Raw genomic sequence first — 15286 nt, forward strand, 5'->3', positions numbered from 1 at the left:
AAGGCGAATAGACGAATAGACATGTTGCATGAAAGAGGTATCAAAAGCCCGGAAATATATATATGGTATATACACAGCACAGAGAACAGATGCACAAGCTGGCCGCTAACTCGGTGGTCTCAGAGGGGATCAGACACGGCCAACCATATCGCGATGAAAATTATTGGTCTACGGCGGTCAATGCGGATGAAGAGCTGTATTTGCTCATGCTCATGCTGTACGACTCCCCTCTCACCATCTTCCCGTCGTAGCCCAAGACATTGATCTCAACAGGTGTGATTGTTCCGCTTCTGGGCTCGAAATCAGACTCTCTGCCTTTTTCGATATCGGTGCTGGAGGAACCGGATGATCCGGATTCCAGCCGGATGGGAGGTCCAGGTCGCTTTTTCTTGAGGACTGCAACTCCGATGATGTAGGTGACGTACGAGCCCCATCTGTCGAGGGGGAGTTGGTCAACAAAAGTCATTCAACGAGGCTGACAGGAAGACTTACATCTGAGTAAGGAATAGACCGATCGCGATGATCCACACGAAAATTGACCATACGTAATCGATCGAGTTGTAGTTGAATCGCTGGTGAAGAGCCCAGTAAACCAATAGAGCTGTCGCGCTGGCCGCCTGTGTCATCAAGATGTCAGACGTCAAAACAACGCGCTGGGAGTTGAGATATGGAATACTCACCTTGAATACGAACGTTTGGATAGCAGAGACTTTCAGAATGATAGCCACAGTCTCCTTCTTCCATTTCAACCTGTAGCCCATCAACCCGACAAATGTAGGCTGTTCCGTCGTAGCTTGGAATAGCCTGCGCGAAAAAGATTGCATCATTAGCTCGACCTTGGCGAACGGCGGATTATCTCCAACAAACCAGATGATACCGCTCAACATGAAAGTGGGGTTCTGGGTGTACTCCATCGTGGTGACTCCCAGAGATATCGCAAAAATCGTCAAGATATGATGAGCCACCCTGACGTTGACAATCCGTATAAGCTGACCTATCTACAACGATTAAAATGGTGAAGGCACTTACAGAGGCAAACGCATATTGAATCTGAAAATCAATTCAAAGAGGTACAAAGCTACTGTCAAGACACCGGCCAAGCGGACGCATCGGATTTCCCAGTAATGCCATTCCCCATGGAAACCTGGGGATCCGACAAGCTGAAGAGCTAGCGCAACAGCTGTGAAGATGATGGTCATGAAATCTGTATGACCGAGACCAATCAGCCACAGAATCGTCTGACTCTTAAGAGGGCACAGGTCAGGATACCGAACTTACACATGGTAACGTTCTTTTGGTGTTCTCGAGGGAGTTCTTTGTACGCTTTGTTGAAGCGGAAGAACAAGCTGAGATCGCGGTGATTCAGCCGCCATTCCATGTCTGGTTTCATTCGTTATACTTACATGTCGGTAGCTTTTGCGAAGAAGTAGTAGAAGATGAAGTATACTAGGAGGTAGTTTTATGTTAGTCTATAGTCTTTGATAGTAGAGCGCTGTGCGGAGTACGAGAGACGCTTACCAAAAGTCATTGTCGCGTAGAAAGTAGCATCCCAGGAGTGCATATCTTGGTTACTCATCGAGATTTCTGAGTCGTCAAATCAGTCTCGTGATAATAGGTTCTGTCGGACGTGTCAAGTGACTCACCCAAAAGAGGACTGAGTTCTTTCTCACTGCTTGATGCCCAGACGTTCTGAACGATCTTCTTATTCTCCGGAGTCACATATTTAGGAGCCAAGAACCCTTGGGTGAAGTGATCCTCCCTGACCGTATCTGCGTAATCTCTGTCGATACAGAAGTCTCCGCCTGACGCGCTCATAGCGGGACAGTAAGCCTCGGGGTTGAGTTGCAGCATCGATGCATGGACTGCTCGACATGCCAAGTTGTTTTCGCCAACCCTATCGACCGGAGCCATTAGCCCTGCGTCCGTTTCAATTCTGGTCATCATCTTCACGAGACTTACCTGTAGAATTGTCCAGTAGGAAGAGCTGTAGTGCCCGCCACACATTGCGCAAGAGAATCGTATTGAGCATTCGTACCATCACAGTAAGTCATCGTTACGGTACACGATGCGAAGGCTAGGAATCGTTGTAGAGTCAAGGTCGAATTGTCGTTGGACATCCCGAGGAGATGTGCCATGTAAGGTGTAAGTTGGGGTACTATCGTATCGGTCGCCTGTATCAAGTACAGCATAGCCATTGTTCAGGAACAGCTCATACAGTAAGATCATCCGGATGGGAGAATGGCTCACCCAAGCCCATCGTCGGAAGATGAGATCGTATTGCGTAATCTCCTTTTGCTCGTTTATCGTCAAGAAAGCTTCCAGCTGTAACGGATGTTCGCCAAATAGCATTCATTACTGTCAGAATCCGGGGGCTTTGAACAATTGGGACATGTGCACTCACCTCAATGGGGTAAGTTGTATTCAGAACAGGGTATTCGAGCTCGAATTTGATGCCCGCAGAGACGGTGTTGTGCTCAACCGCAGCAGAAGTAACGTTATAAGAGATCGGAATTCCGATAGGCGAAGGTACGTTGGGATTTTGAGCGGCACCGAGGAACAAGCCGAACAACTACAATTTGCGAAAATCAGCATAAATGATACCTTGCCGAAGTCAAGGGTGAGAGAGGCATACGAAATCACTGAAACAAGTGTCAGCTTGAGATCATCCTTCAATGGTAGGCGAGAACCACCCAAACTTACGTTGAATAGTCTCGGCCATCGATACTGTGGAGCAATTATACAATGCAATGTGAGTACACGTTTCGTTCGTATTGCTCGATATGACTTACGTCCCGGCGACTGTAATAAAGCAATAGAATCAGCGAAATTCCAGCTTTTAAGTCCACCAAAATGTGACTCACTATCAACAGTCCCTTGGACATCTTCGGCGAACAAAGCTCTGCCATCGCATACTCCATTAGCATTGTCTCGAGAAAGTGCGGAAGCCTACTCACTTCTTGGAGTTGATAGCAGTCACCAGATCGGTCGAGGTCGAAGGCATGAAAGCATCTGCGAAATTCTTGGTGACTTGCAGATATTCGAAACTCGATAGAGCAGATACACTCCCAAGGAACGCAGGAGCGATCAGGCACGCCGCACTAGCGAAGCGTACCATTGCGTTTTATTGTTTGTCTAATTTCGCTATCAGATACAAGCAGACACACTTTTGCGACGCCAAGTAAGTAAGTTAGTTTGTTTTCTATATGTCTATGATTCTATGAGAGAAGGGGAGAGAAGGGGTCCGAGGTGCATCGCTGATCATATGTTTATATACATAAATACATGTCATTGCAGACTCTGTTTGAGCCGAATGATGTTATCTGAAAATAGATGCAGATACAGGGTAAGGAAAGGTAAATCAGAGTTCAGATGAGGTTGCGGTAAGGCTGAAAACGTGCTTTTATGTCATGAGAACGTCTTACATAGCGAAGCAGCCGCAGAGCTGACACCCTTGTTCACGGCTCAAGAAGGCGAAAGGTAAGGAAGCGTCCAAAATGAGGTTCTTTCAGGAAATGGAAAGGTTGATGCGCTGGGCTTTTTTTCGGTTCCCACTTTTCTGACTGTCCTTTCAGTCAGTCAGTTCAGTCAACGTCAGAAATCCCGTCTGACGGTACCTGCTTTAGATCGGCACCTGCATCTGTGTATCAGACTAACTTCGGCACTTGATTTACCTTTTGTCCTGTTTTGTAACATCCATCGTCATCAAGAAAACGCCTATACGACGCCGTTGTAACGCCCATGCAAATCCTCCATGATCCGTGATCCTGGCCGACACCCAGATAAATCGGAAAGAGGAAATCCGTAAATTCAGGGCTAGCGAACCCTAGCTTTCCAAAGAATTTTGGCGGAGAGATAAGGAAAAAAGGCAAAAATCAAAAATCAAAAAGTTAAAAAGTCAAATCACGTTATACTGCTAAGTTCCCACGCCTTCGAGGGTAGGATATTGACAGCCTCCCAGAGTTACTATCTCTCGATGTCCATCGCTCACTACGACAAATCAGCGCAATGAAGGAGCTTCGTCGCTCGCTAGGAGCTGCAAATGAGGTGAGACAGCCGCATTGCGGCTTGAAAGTGACCTATTTCTCAGCCAAAACTAAAACAAATGGAAGAAATACAGATTGGCTTTTAGTCTGGTTTCGGATGATCGACAGGGTTCAACAAAATTAAGCTGTGATCTACAGCGCAAGCTGTTCGGGTAACAACTCTTTACTGCGGGCCATCGTTTCTCCTGTACTTCCGATGGTCATCCTTCCCAACCAAGGTCAGCTCCTGAGTGCACAGACACGAGGAGTCTAAGAATAACTCATAGTGACCTCATTTCTTCAAACAACGACTTCTGCTTTGACCAAAAACATTCTTCACGTTATGACTCCGTCTCTGACGGGACGGGGGACGGACTACCTTATGTCATATGTGGTCACCTATACATGGTCTGTGCTCAACAGTGCTTTGTTCGGCTCTACTTGATTGTTTCTGAGTTACTCCGCAGAAACACAGGTTTCCAGGTTTCCCGAATAAACCGATATTCGAGAAGCGATTTTACAATATTGGTCCGCAGGAATCAGCCTGGCGTGCCACTGCGTATACAATTGGCAAGCCAAAAAGCGAGGAGGCTTCAACTTATTTCTCGTAGATAAGCAACAAGCACCGTGAAATGAGACATGGTTGTACCAACTTGTATGTTTTCGGACAATTTTCGTCCATGCGTAACGTAAACCGAATGTCACCTCTTGGAGGGAGCCGATTAAAGCGCCAGGATATCTAGGAGAATTTCGTACCTGAAAAGACCGAAAGGAAATTGAAGACCGGACCAGAATGAAACTTGATCGACTTGTGTGCGGACGTTTTTGGGCTGAATCGAGACACGAGCCTGATAACCTGTTGACTACTGCATGACAATCTGCGGTGCGTGCAGTCGGCATGGTCGCTTCATGGTCGAAGACACCTCTTGCCGCGGTGATCGGATGTCTCTGTCATCCTACCCACACTCGTCAACATGAGTGACCATCTCTCACTCCAATGGCACCATATAATTCCACTGGTGCTGTCCTGGTACGACCGGGGCGAAGACATCGATTAGAGCCCCTCGAAGGCCGACGACCGATCAGCCACGATCCACATCCACTGACAATGATGCAACGTTCCCGCAGGTCTGATTCAGCTGATGCCTGATAGCTGCATGGATCAACAACTTACATACTGCCATGACTTCCGACAAAGTGCCACAGCACCATAACTCCGTTTGTATGGTCGGGGTTATAATGTTGACTGACTGGAGGGCGCGTCACGCGTTGCGTTTGCCGCTAATGAGTAATTCTGTCATGTTCATAAAACCATTCCATTTGACGATTGTTGAATCCAATTGATCCAACTCGGAACCTGCATCTCTTTCTCTGCATCATCTCGACATCGTCTTCATCCTGTCTCTCGCACGTCACCTTCGAGTGCTGAAGATCTGACGGAGAAGGTCAAAAGAAGTGCTAGACCCATCGCAGACAGTCACAGTCTCTCGAAGCCGTCCGCAGTATGTCTGATGTTCACCTCGACTCAGCTCTGTTCTTCAAGAGGGCAGAAAGGATATTCCAAGCATGGGAAGTGAGTCGAGATCGCCACTCGTGCAGTACCGATAGCAGGAAACCGTTCTTCCCGATGTTGACCTTTTGAGTCCCATCAGAAATCATCTGGTGACACAGCAGAGCTTGAAGGAGTTACTGCTCTACAAGTGGTCTTAGGAGAACCGAACGATGATACTCCTGCGTACAACAAGACCATGTCCTTACAAGTAAGCGCTGTTCCTCGGATAATGCTCATCGATTTGATCTGGTCAGCTCACTCTCCCCACCATAGCTCTATCTACTCGGCTTCGAGTTCCCTTCCACTCTCATGCTATTCACCAAGTCACCTCGAAAGGTGACTTTTGTCTGTAGCTCCTCAAAAGGTGAGCATGAACACGCCTCGGAATGAGACACGACGCAGACGCTGAGGGCTGGAATAGCGAAACTCCTCAAGCAGCTGCAATCGGATAGAGACATAGACATCGACATACAAGTCAGGTCAAAGGATGAGGCAGCGGCTAAACGTGAGTGTGACTGGAGTGAGGAGTGAAGGCCAGGGCTAATGTACCCATTCAGAGGTCGTGAAAGATTTGGTTCTTTCGCTGGGGGATGGGAAGATCGGAAGTCTGCCAAAAGACAAGCCTGCAGGCAAATTGGTGGATGACTGGAACTCTGCGTGAGCTTTCGCTCTTCCTTGTTATGCTTACTGTGATGTTTACTGTGAAATATCAACTGATTTGTGTGACGGTCCAACAGAGTTTCAAGCTCAAAAGCTGGTCTCGAAGTCGTGGATATCTCAAGCACCATTTCAGCGATACTTAATGAGAAAGATGGAGAAGAGCTGGTATGTTTTAAATCTCCTGAACAGATCGAATGGGAAATTAATGGATCTGCGCAGAAAAACCTCATAACGGGATCGAAGATGACAGCTACGGCTATGCAGCATTACTTCAAGTCTAAGATGGAGTCGATCATAGATCGTGGGACAGTGGTTCCACACGAGGTGTTTGCGGGGTAAGCAGATTAAATCGTCACTAGACGTTGGTCGGGGTGTCAGCTAACATCATTCCGAAAAGCTTGGTGGAAGAGAAAATCGGAAACGATGACAAGGCCGTTGACATGAAGCTCTGGAACAAAAACCCATCGTTAGGAGATGTAAGCATTCTTCGCGCTCCACTGTAGGATCAGACCTGACTTTACCCTATCATTAGGTTGACTTCGCATCGACTGAGTGGGTATATACGCCTATCATCCAATCCGGCGGCAAATACGATCTCAAGGTCACGGCACAATCAGATAATAGCCCACTCAAACCTGGTGTCATATTAGCGAGTCTCGGTATCAGGTATAAAAGTTATTGTACTAGCATGAGTAGAACGTTCTTCATCAGCCCGAATAAGGTGAGGGGAATAAGAGATTCTTTTCATGTATGAGGAGGCTGACTTGCGCTATAGAAACAAGAATCATATTATTCAGCATTATTGGAAGCTCGACAAGAAGCACTGAAAAAGCTGAAAGCTGGAGCAGTGGTGTCAGATGTCTACAATGAAGTGCATCAATTTGTGGAGTCTAAAAGTGGGACTCTTGGTCAGAACTTTTTAAGGAGTATCGGTTTCGCTGTGAGTGCACCGTTATGACTACTCTACGCTACATTCACGTCCACGAGCACTGACGAGTCCCTCAGACTGGTATCGAGTATCGAGACAGTGCCTTCGTGCTTGGTCCCAAGAACAGTCGAACTCTGAAAGAGAACATGGTTCTTGTGCTTACCCTCGGTGTGCAAGAATTACCGGACCCAAAGAAGCAGGGAAAAACGTAAGTGAAGCAGCAGCTGTCCTTTCAAAGGTTCCGGACTAAATTCGAGCCTCTAGCTATGCGCTGCTACTGTCAGACACTGTGAAGGTCGGCCAAAGCGGTGCGGTCGTGTTGACCGAAGGAGTGACCAAGCTTGGCGATGTGGTCATGGAGCTGGACGTGAGTTGAAAAATCATGGCATTGCAGCAGTCACTCATGCTTTTCGCAGGAGGATGAACCGGAATCCGAGCCAGAAGTGAAAGCCAAACCTAAGAAGGCAAATGGCGACGCCAAGGCCAAATCTCCCGTCAAGACGAGGACCGGTGCAGGCAGTGCACGCGTGCTGGCCACCAAAACCCGGGGCGGAAACAGGGAGAATGTGGAGCAGACAACATCGGAGAAGATCAAGGCGAATCAAGCTAGGTTACACGCTCAACGAAATGCCGATGGTATCAAGAAATGGGAGAAAGGTGGAAAAGGAAAGGATGGCGAAGGCGACAAGGTGGTTAAACGATATGAGAGTTATCGAAGGGAGGAACAACTGCCCAGAGCGCTCGAGGACCGACGAGTGAGTATTCATGCCTTATCGTGGTTGCTCTATTCCTTATTCCTGACTTTCGTATGCTGCAGGTATATGTCGACGAACAAAGACAATCCGTGGTGCTGCCCATCAACGGGTTTGCCGTTCCTTTCCACATCTCCACCATCAAAAACGTCACGAAGACAGAAGAATCAGACCACATCGTTTTGAGGATAAATTTCCAGTCTCCCGGTCAGATAGCAGGAAAGAAAGAAGACATGCCGTTTGAGGATCCCGATGCCAACTTCATCCGATCTGCATCTTTCCGCTCACAAGATCAACGTCACATGCTCAAAGTCTTCGACTCTATAACGGCTTTGAAGAAGACTGCTACCAAGCGAGAAGCCGAAAGGAAGGAGCTGGCGGATGTTATCGAGCAAGAGAAACTGGTGGAGGTCAAAGGGCGACACCCATACGTGCTCAAGAATGTCTTCCCTCGACCTGCACCGGAAGGAAAGAAGACGGACGGTAATGTCGAGATTCATCAAAATGGTATACGTTTCCGACCAGATGGTCCGGCATCGAAGATCGGTAAGTCAGCTGTTTTTAGTATTCTGCAACATCGGAAGCTGAAAAATCATGCATGATTGCAGACCTGTTATTCAGCAACATCAAGCACCTTTTCTTCCAACCCAGTGAAAAGGAACTCATCGTCATCATCCATGTCCATCTGAAAGCGCCAATCATGCTGGGTAAGAAGAAAACGTATGATGTTCAGTTCTACCGAGAAGTGACGGATATGTCGTTCGATGAGACCGGTGGTAAGAAGCGAAGAGCACGATACGGAGACGAGGATGAAATAGAGCAGGAACAGGAAGACCGAAAGAGGCGAGCGGAGCTAGACAAGCAATTCCATGATTTCGCCAGAAGGATTGAATCTGCCGCTCAAGCTCAACAATACGAGCTGGAAGTGGATGTACCATTCCGAGAATTGGGTTTCTCGGGTGTTCCTTATCGATCCAACGTTCTTTTGCTTCCTACAACGAATTGTTTGATCCACATCTCGGAATTCCCTTTCACCGTTATCACCCTATCCGATGTTGAGATTGTGCACTTAGAGAGAGTCCAATTCGGATTGAAGAACTTCGATATGGTGTTTGTGCTCAACGATTTCAAGAAGACGCCCATACATATCAATTCTATTCCGGTGGTCCACCTAGACAATGTGAAGGAATGGTTAGATTCATGTGATGTTCCGATTTCCGAAGGACCGGTCAATCTGTCGTGGCCAGCCATCATGAAGACCGTCAATGACGATCCCCTCGCTTTCTACGCTGAAGGTGGATGGGAATTCCTGACTGGTGGTGGATCTGTGAGTGTCTCGCTCCGTGGTGCAATACGTTGTCGAGCTGACATGGGAAAAAGGATGCCGATTCTTCGGAATCTGAAGAGGGATCCGTATTTGAAGAGGATTCGGATGTATTTGATGATGAGTCGAGCTCTGATGATGAGAGTGGGTCAGACTGTAAGTACTCTGAGGTTTTCTGCTGTGCCTGTGTTTGTCGTCGCTAATGTCATACGAATAGTCGGGGGTGATTCGGATGATTCAGGCTCGGAGGACTTCGATGATGATGACGAGGGTGATGATTGGGACGAATTGGAGAGGAAAGCCGAGCGAGGTGAGTTGATTTGAGCCGAAAATTGCATTTCCGTCATAGATTTGAACTGATCTTGTGCCTGGGACACAGCCGATAACAAGCACCGCGAAAAGGGTGGCGACGATTCGGACGATGACAAAGGCAAGAAAAAGAAGAAGAGTAGTAGGAGATAAGCGTCTTACATCCGGGAAACCTAATGTTGTATCAATAGATTCTTCAGCTCAAGTACCTATATACAGTATCATCCGACTGCGACACCATGCAGCTCATTCAGGGGTCGCGTACATGTCAACATGTGGTCGGCATTCGGGTCAATTACAGTAGAATCGGGATCCATAAATACTTCGACTATTGCATTTACTACTGTTCTATCGACCGCAAAGGAGGAACACAGTGTCTTTGGCTAGATAATCGACGACGATCACTCGACCTCCTCAATCTCAGGACTGACGATGTAATTAATACGTTCTCCGCGTCGACCAGACGTCTCATAATGCCAATTGACGTATCCGTTCGACAAGAGAAACTCAGAGTCTTGATTGTTGGTAATTCTGACTGGGACTTGGCTCTCGTGCCCCTCTTGAGCCAGAGTATCACTCTGACTTTCCTTCACTACATCCAGCAAGAAACGGTCCCACCAATCTTGACTGGCATCCACATTGTCCGAGATTTGACCTGCTGAACGTCTCTCTGATTGAGTCATGTTCCCTACCCTGGAATTGAGGTATCTTTCCAATGCCTCGGATTCGTAAGCGTACCAAAGACGATGAGAATTATCTTTCTTCAAGTCGTATGGGTTCCTGGTAAACCCCTCAAATGCGATACGATGTCCGTCGAGACTATAGTCGTTCTGCACAGCGATGAATGTAGAAGGTAACTGTTCGATCGATCTTTGTCCAAGGCCAAGGCCAAGGCCAATCCCAATTTCCGATAATTGGCGAGAAATCCCTGCGCTCGCATTTGCGCTAGCGCTGGTGGCACTTGTTGATCCGCCGTGGCCGTGGCCGTGGGAGTGGGAGTGGGAGTGGGAGTGGGAGGGCACGTGTGCTCGGGAATCGTCTTCGTGGTGGACCATGATAGGCTGTTGACGTTTGTAGCTCGGATTACTTGGCGTACTCATTCAATCGAGATCTCAGCACGAAGGATCTGAGGGATGTTGTACATTATTATACGATAAATAGATGTGCTATATGTGAAGACACAATGTCCCACCATTATAATATACCATGGGCCCGACAGGTACGGAGTACAGCATTGCAATGGAAAAGAAGCATTCATGGTGACGTTCAGCTTACTTTGATCCTGCTTCAGAAGAAGCATAATATTTATTCCTTTATACAGTATCCCTACGTATCTAGATGCACAACAGATTCAACGACCTTTCCTTTCGCATGACAGCTAGCCAACGTCATCGGACATTGCGCGTCTCGGTGCCACGAAAGCGATTGTCGTGTTCAATACGGACGGCAGCATGCAAAGTGGGGAACGGCTTAGCCGGATGACTCTCCTTTGCCACACTCACGCATGAGCTCATTGCGCCCAGATCCAGTGTCTTACACGATGTCGTGGACAGAAAGGTTGGGCTGTCGGTTGTGCCGGAAAATCTACATGCGACGCTGAGCCGAGATCAGCTCATTGGAGAGATGCGGCCTAAAGTGGGGAGATCACGCTGAGATACTATAGGGCCTTAGAACGGAGGTCGATGACCGAGACTCTCTTATACTTTGTGCAGTACTGCACCTGTCCGGTCTTCGTACGAGATTTACCACTCCCAAGTGTCGCTCTTCCCCATCTCCATCCCTTTCTCACACTCCAGCACTATGTCAGACCCCTCATGGCATCACGAACCCTACATCGTCCGAGGCCTTCCTCCGAGCGGATCCGCCACTCTCTCAACTTTGATCTGCGTCGAGTCTAGATTCGAGACGGAAGAACTAGACTCAGAAGGAGACGAGCCCTCTACTTCATGCAGACAATCAACTACCCTTTCCCTGCTCTACAAAAGCCCAGCATCGGGATCATTCATAAAGTCCGAAGGGTGGTTGAAGCGGATGAACTCGCTCAAAGGTGCTTGGCTAAAGAAGACTCGAGTTTACGCCGAATCGTCAGAGTGGCATGGCTATTTCTACAGCGTTTTGGACGATAGTGGACACGAGGGGTTGGAGGAATGGTATATCTCGGAATTGGGTAGGACTGCCGTCGAAGTTGATATTGCGAAAAGTGGCGGTTCAAATTTTGAGGTGAGATACCTTGCCCCGCAGGAGAAGGAGCGTATGTTATCTCAAGATTATGAGGTGTTTCATGAGATCAGTCTGTAGGTCTTGCAACATACTGTAATTTGACATACGGGTATGAAGCCGAAGCCAGCCATACATATTATGGGAATGTAAAGTACGAAGACATTATGCAACAATCAACAATAAAGAATATGAGCACAGGACATATACAATAGTGGTAAAATGGTAAAACGAATGATGAGATGGACTGGACGCAGAGGGATTCTTACTCTCGTAATTGTTCCAATCTCTTTGTCGCCAAAAGATTCTGAAAAAGTCGAGTTGCACTAATCATAATGTACCGGGTTCCCAATTCGACCTCGACCTCGTCTTGCAATCTTCAATCCTTCGAACGTCTCCAATGACGTTGATTCGCGCCCCTCTCCAGCAGCATCACATGATCAGACATCCACAACCCTTCCCATGAGACCCCTCATCGTTCTTGTGCGGTTTCTCATTCGCCCTCCCTTCCCTTCTTGCCATCTGATTCTCATATATCGCATCCGTTATACGATGTGTCGTTCCTGGCGTACTTCCCAATTGTCCTGCTTGTCCAGGCGGAGGACCGAAATTGCTTCTATTACCAGCATTCGATATCGTTCTGTTCCGCAGAGACATCTCTGACGTCTGTCTAGATACACTAGGCGTTGGAGCCTGTTTTCTAAGTGTAGAAGGTTTTCTACTTAACCCTCCGCCTCCGTTTGAGTTGGCGCTCAAGGGCGAAGCGATGTTTTGCGAACTCGTCTTTCTGTGCATTCCATTTTTGGAGGAGGAAGAAGAGCTGGGGAAAGGTTCGCTGCCTGGATAATAAGCGTTGTTCAGTCCTGATGGTAGACCGCTCGTCGTGCGTATTTGACCCATCTCGATACCGTCCGAGGAAGGTTTGTTGCGCAAGGAAGAAGATGAGGGTCGAGCGCGCGGTTGTAGTGGATTGTCGGGAGAAGGCTCGAACGTCGGCGAGAATGCATGTGTGCGCGTGGGAGTGGTATCGTTAGGACGAGGAGAGTTCTGCTCAAAAAGTAAGAGCCATCAGCACTAGCCCGACCGGTCAAAACGGCTGGCACGGTGGACGCAAGACTTACCTGACTGCTGGAGGAATCACCGAGACCCATTCCTCCCTTGGTCATGTACTTCCTCTTCACCCATCTGATCGGCGTCCCATCTTTATCCCATTCTACCGCTAGATCCTCCTCGCCAGCGCTTATATCCGATTCTTTCTTGTCGTTCTCGTTGATACCCAGCTTCTTCGCAACTGTGGGCAAGACTACATCGTCCCAGTCTGTGCCCTTCGGCGGTGTGTAGGTAGATTCCGGCGGTATGAAATGGGCTGCTACACCCAATCTCGAATTTGGTGCACCATTGGGTAAGCCATTTGCGCTCAATGACGGACTTCCAGATAAAAGGTTCAGTGAGGCGGATCTCGGTGCATTGAACGAAGCTGGAGATCCATTCGCAGGTGATCTTGCTGATCCCGTTCTCTGTCCATTCCGCGAATTTGAGACTCTGGACGAAGACGAGGGCTGGCCCATACCTAGACCTAGACCAGTGTGGGAGGTGGATATACCGTATCCCCTGGAATTGGAGTTCGAGCGCAGCACGGCAGATGAAGTTGACGGTCTGCTATTTCGCCTTGAAGAGCCGTCTGAGCCTGATGATCCACTACGTTCCATTTCAGTCGCGTTATTCCGCCTGACCTGTAAATTGGTGTTATTCGGTTTCATCGAGATAGACCTTTTCCTTTCTTCCAATCTGTTTGCTCCGTCAAAGCTCATCCTGTTGGGAGAATTGCTATCCCACGCATCGGCAATCTCGTGGCCCTTCTCGGCTATACGAAGCGCTTCATTTGGATTCATCTTGAACGGCGGTAATTCGTTCTTTATAAAACCCTCCTTTATCCGACTACCGCCCAGATCTAAACTGCCCCTCTGGGGCTCTACTACAGCTGCGCTCATCTTGTTTGTCGAGAAGGTGCGTTTCGTAGGTGATCTAGAGCGCGTTTTCGATATTGGTATGCCTGTACCGCTTGACGGTAGTGGAGGAGGGTTCGAACGGGTGTGTATCGGAGGAGGGCGGATTGACGATAATTGAGATTTGGATCTTGGACGAGTAGGTATTCTAGAAGGCAGATTGGTTGGAGTGACTAGCTTTGGTGAGTTAGAGGAAGTTGCTACGGACGTGTCTATACGAGGTTTAGGTCTTCTGTCTTCTACGAGCTGTTTGCCGCTACCATTGCTGAATATATGCGTGTCATTTGACCCCAAGCCGGATCTTGTCCTGACTCTTGATGCTGTGGGGATAGACGAAGGGCCGGCGTTCGAGGTATGTTGGAACACGCCGAACGTGGGCGAGATAGGGAAGGCGTTGAGCTTGGAGGAAGAGGAAGCCGACTGAGTGTGATCTTCTTCGAATGAAGCGGCCGACAGTCGTTTGGTAAGATACTGGGATTCGGACTCGAGACCTGAGGAGGAGTAGGATTAGGACCAAGGAAAACAAGAATAAATGTCGTTAGCACTGTGCTATATCACGTCGGCAACGTTGAGTCGCAATGTGTATGTCGATGCTTTGACTGGCTCGACAGGTGACTGTCGCACCTGCGAGTCGAGAGGACAAAGCTTGGCGTCGTTTGTTGACGAGTCTCAATGTAAGATGAAATCAAAATTCCCAATCCCATTCAATCAAAACAGTACGAGTACGAGTGACACGCCTCTCGTCATTCAACGATATCTTTCTTTACCGGCTACTTGCAATTCCCTATTTTGATCCATCTCATTCCCATCGAATCCTCAAAACTCCATCTAGGACTGCATGCACCAGATGTCAATGGATTATGGAAGATGACTCACGCTTCTTCAACGTCGGAACGATCTGCTCATCCCATCCTGGCGTCATCCTACTCATATTCCCATGCGTGTGAGTATGTATACCCGTAGGCTGCGTTCGAGTGGCAAGCATTTGCGTTGTTGACCAAGAGTTTCCTGTTTCTGTTTTGTAATTCTGTGTGTGTATGTTCAGTAGAGATCAGCAAGTCAAATGTGAAAGAGGGAATGATTCGCTGGAGCTTCTTTCGAACAAAGCAGAACAAGGGAAGGAGTGAGTAAAGAGAAGCAGAAGAAGGAATTGCTGAATGCGACCAGTAGTAGTATTGATGTTGATGTAAAGGGATACATGCGACAGCTCAAAGGTAAAGGTACACTCATCTATATGCTTCTCTTCTACCATCAACAATCTCCTGTGAGTCTTTGATGTTTTCATGTTTTAGATGACGCACAGTCCACACAACATATCAATTAGACCGGTAACTTATCAGCTTGGGCCCAAAGGCACGTGGATCGTACCGGACTCAGATGCATACATACAAGTACCATGCTATGCATCTAGGTATCTATGAGTCTATGGATCTTCTGCAGATCTACCATGCCTTGATATACAAAATGCAAATCCGGTTCGCCGTGAAGTACAGTATCTTAAGCTATCACGAGGAAA

At 47.9% G+C, this 15286-nt stretch overlaps 5 protein-coding genes across 5 annotated transcripts; 2 read left to right on the plus strand and 3 right to left on the minus strand.

Moving 5' to 3' along the window:
* Positions 1-160: 160 nt before the first annotated feature.
* Positions 161-3115, minus strand: I303_101256 (uncharacterized protein; the record flags this gene model as incomplete). The annotated part of the gene is made up of 17 exons (XM_018404624.1): positions 161-434; positions 493-617; positions 681-804; positions 868-966; positions 1030-1204; positions 1279-1346; positions 1404-1446; positions 1519-1584; positions 1644-1894; positions 1960-2171; positions 2248-2322; positions 2402-2569; positions 2633-2639; positions 2701-2724; positions 2790-2799; positions 2862-2899; positions 2955-3115. 17 exons carry the CDS (start codon positions 3113-3115, stop codon positions 161-163), a joined length of 1920 nt encoding a protein of 639 aa, XP_018267278.1.
* Positions 3116-5526: 2411 nt separating this feature from the next.
* I303_101257 (FACT complex subunit SPT16) lies at positions 5527-9700 on the plus strand (the record flags this gene model as incomplete). The annotated part of the gene is made up of 18 exons (XM_018404625.1): positions 5527-5595; positions 5675-5782; positions 5848-5938; positions 5996-6079; positions 6132-6231; positions 6312-6399; positions 6454-6569; positions 6632-6710; positions 6767-6955; positions 7010-7174; positions 7240-7370; positions 7427-7529; positions 7579-7917; positions 7980-8460; positions 8523-9241; positions 9295-9394; positions 9456-9548; positions 9618-9700. 18 exons carry the CDS (start codon positions 5527-5529, stop codon positions 9698-9700), a joined length of 3138 nt encoding a protein of 1045 aa, XP_018267279.1.
* A 248-nt stretch (positions 9701-9948) lies between these two features.
* I303_101258 (uncharacterized protein) lies at positions 9949-10602 on the minus strand (the record flags this gene model as incomplete). Its single annotated transcript, XM_018404626.2, has 1 exon — positions 9949-10602. The coding sequence occupies one exon, from the start codon at positions 10600-10602 to the stop codon at positions 9949-9951; it is 654 nt and encodes a 217-aa protein (XP_018267280.2).
* A 745-nt stretch (positions 10603-11347) lies between these two features.
* On the plus strand, positions 11348-11845 carry I303_101259 (uncharacterized protein; the record flags this gene model as incomplete). The annotated part of the gene is made up of 1 exon (XM_018404627.1): positions 11348-11845. One exon carries the CDS (start codon positions 11348-11350, stop codon positions 11843-11845), a length of 498 nt encoding a protein of 165 aa, XP_018267281.1.
* Positions 11846-12196: 351 nt separating this feature from the next.
* I303_101260 (uncharacterized protein) lies at positions 12197-14755 on the minus strand (the record flags this gene model as incomplete). Its single annotated transcript, XM_018404628.1, has 3 exons — positions 12197-12811; positions 12886-14261; positions 14647-14755. 3 exons carry the CDS (start codon positions 14753-14755, stop codon positions 12197-12199), a joined length of 2100 nt encoding a protein of 699 aa, XP_018267282.1.
* Between the last annotated feature and the right edge of the window lie 531 nt (positions 14756-15286).

This window comes from Kwoniella dejecticola, chromosome 1, assembly GCF_000512565.2.
Source record: "Kwoniella dejecticola CBS 10117 chromosome 1, complete sequence".
In the NCBI taxonomy this organism is placed as follows: Eukaryota; Fungi; Basidiomycota; class Tremellomycetes; order Tremellales; family Cryptococcaceae; genus Kwoniella; species Kwoniella dejecticola.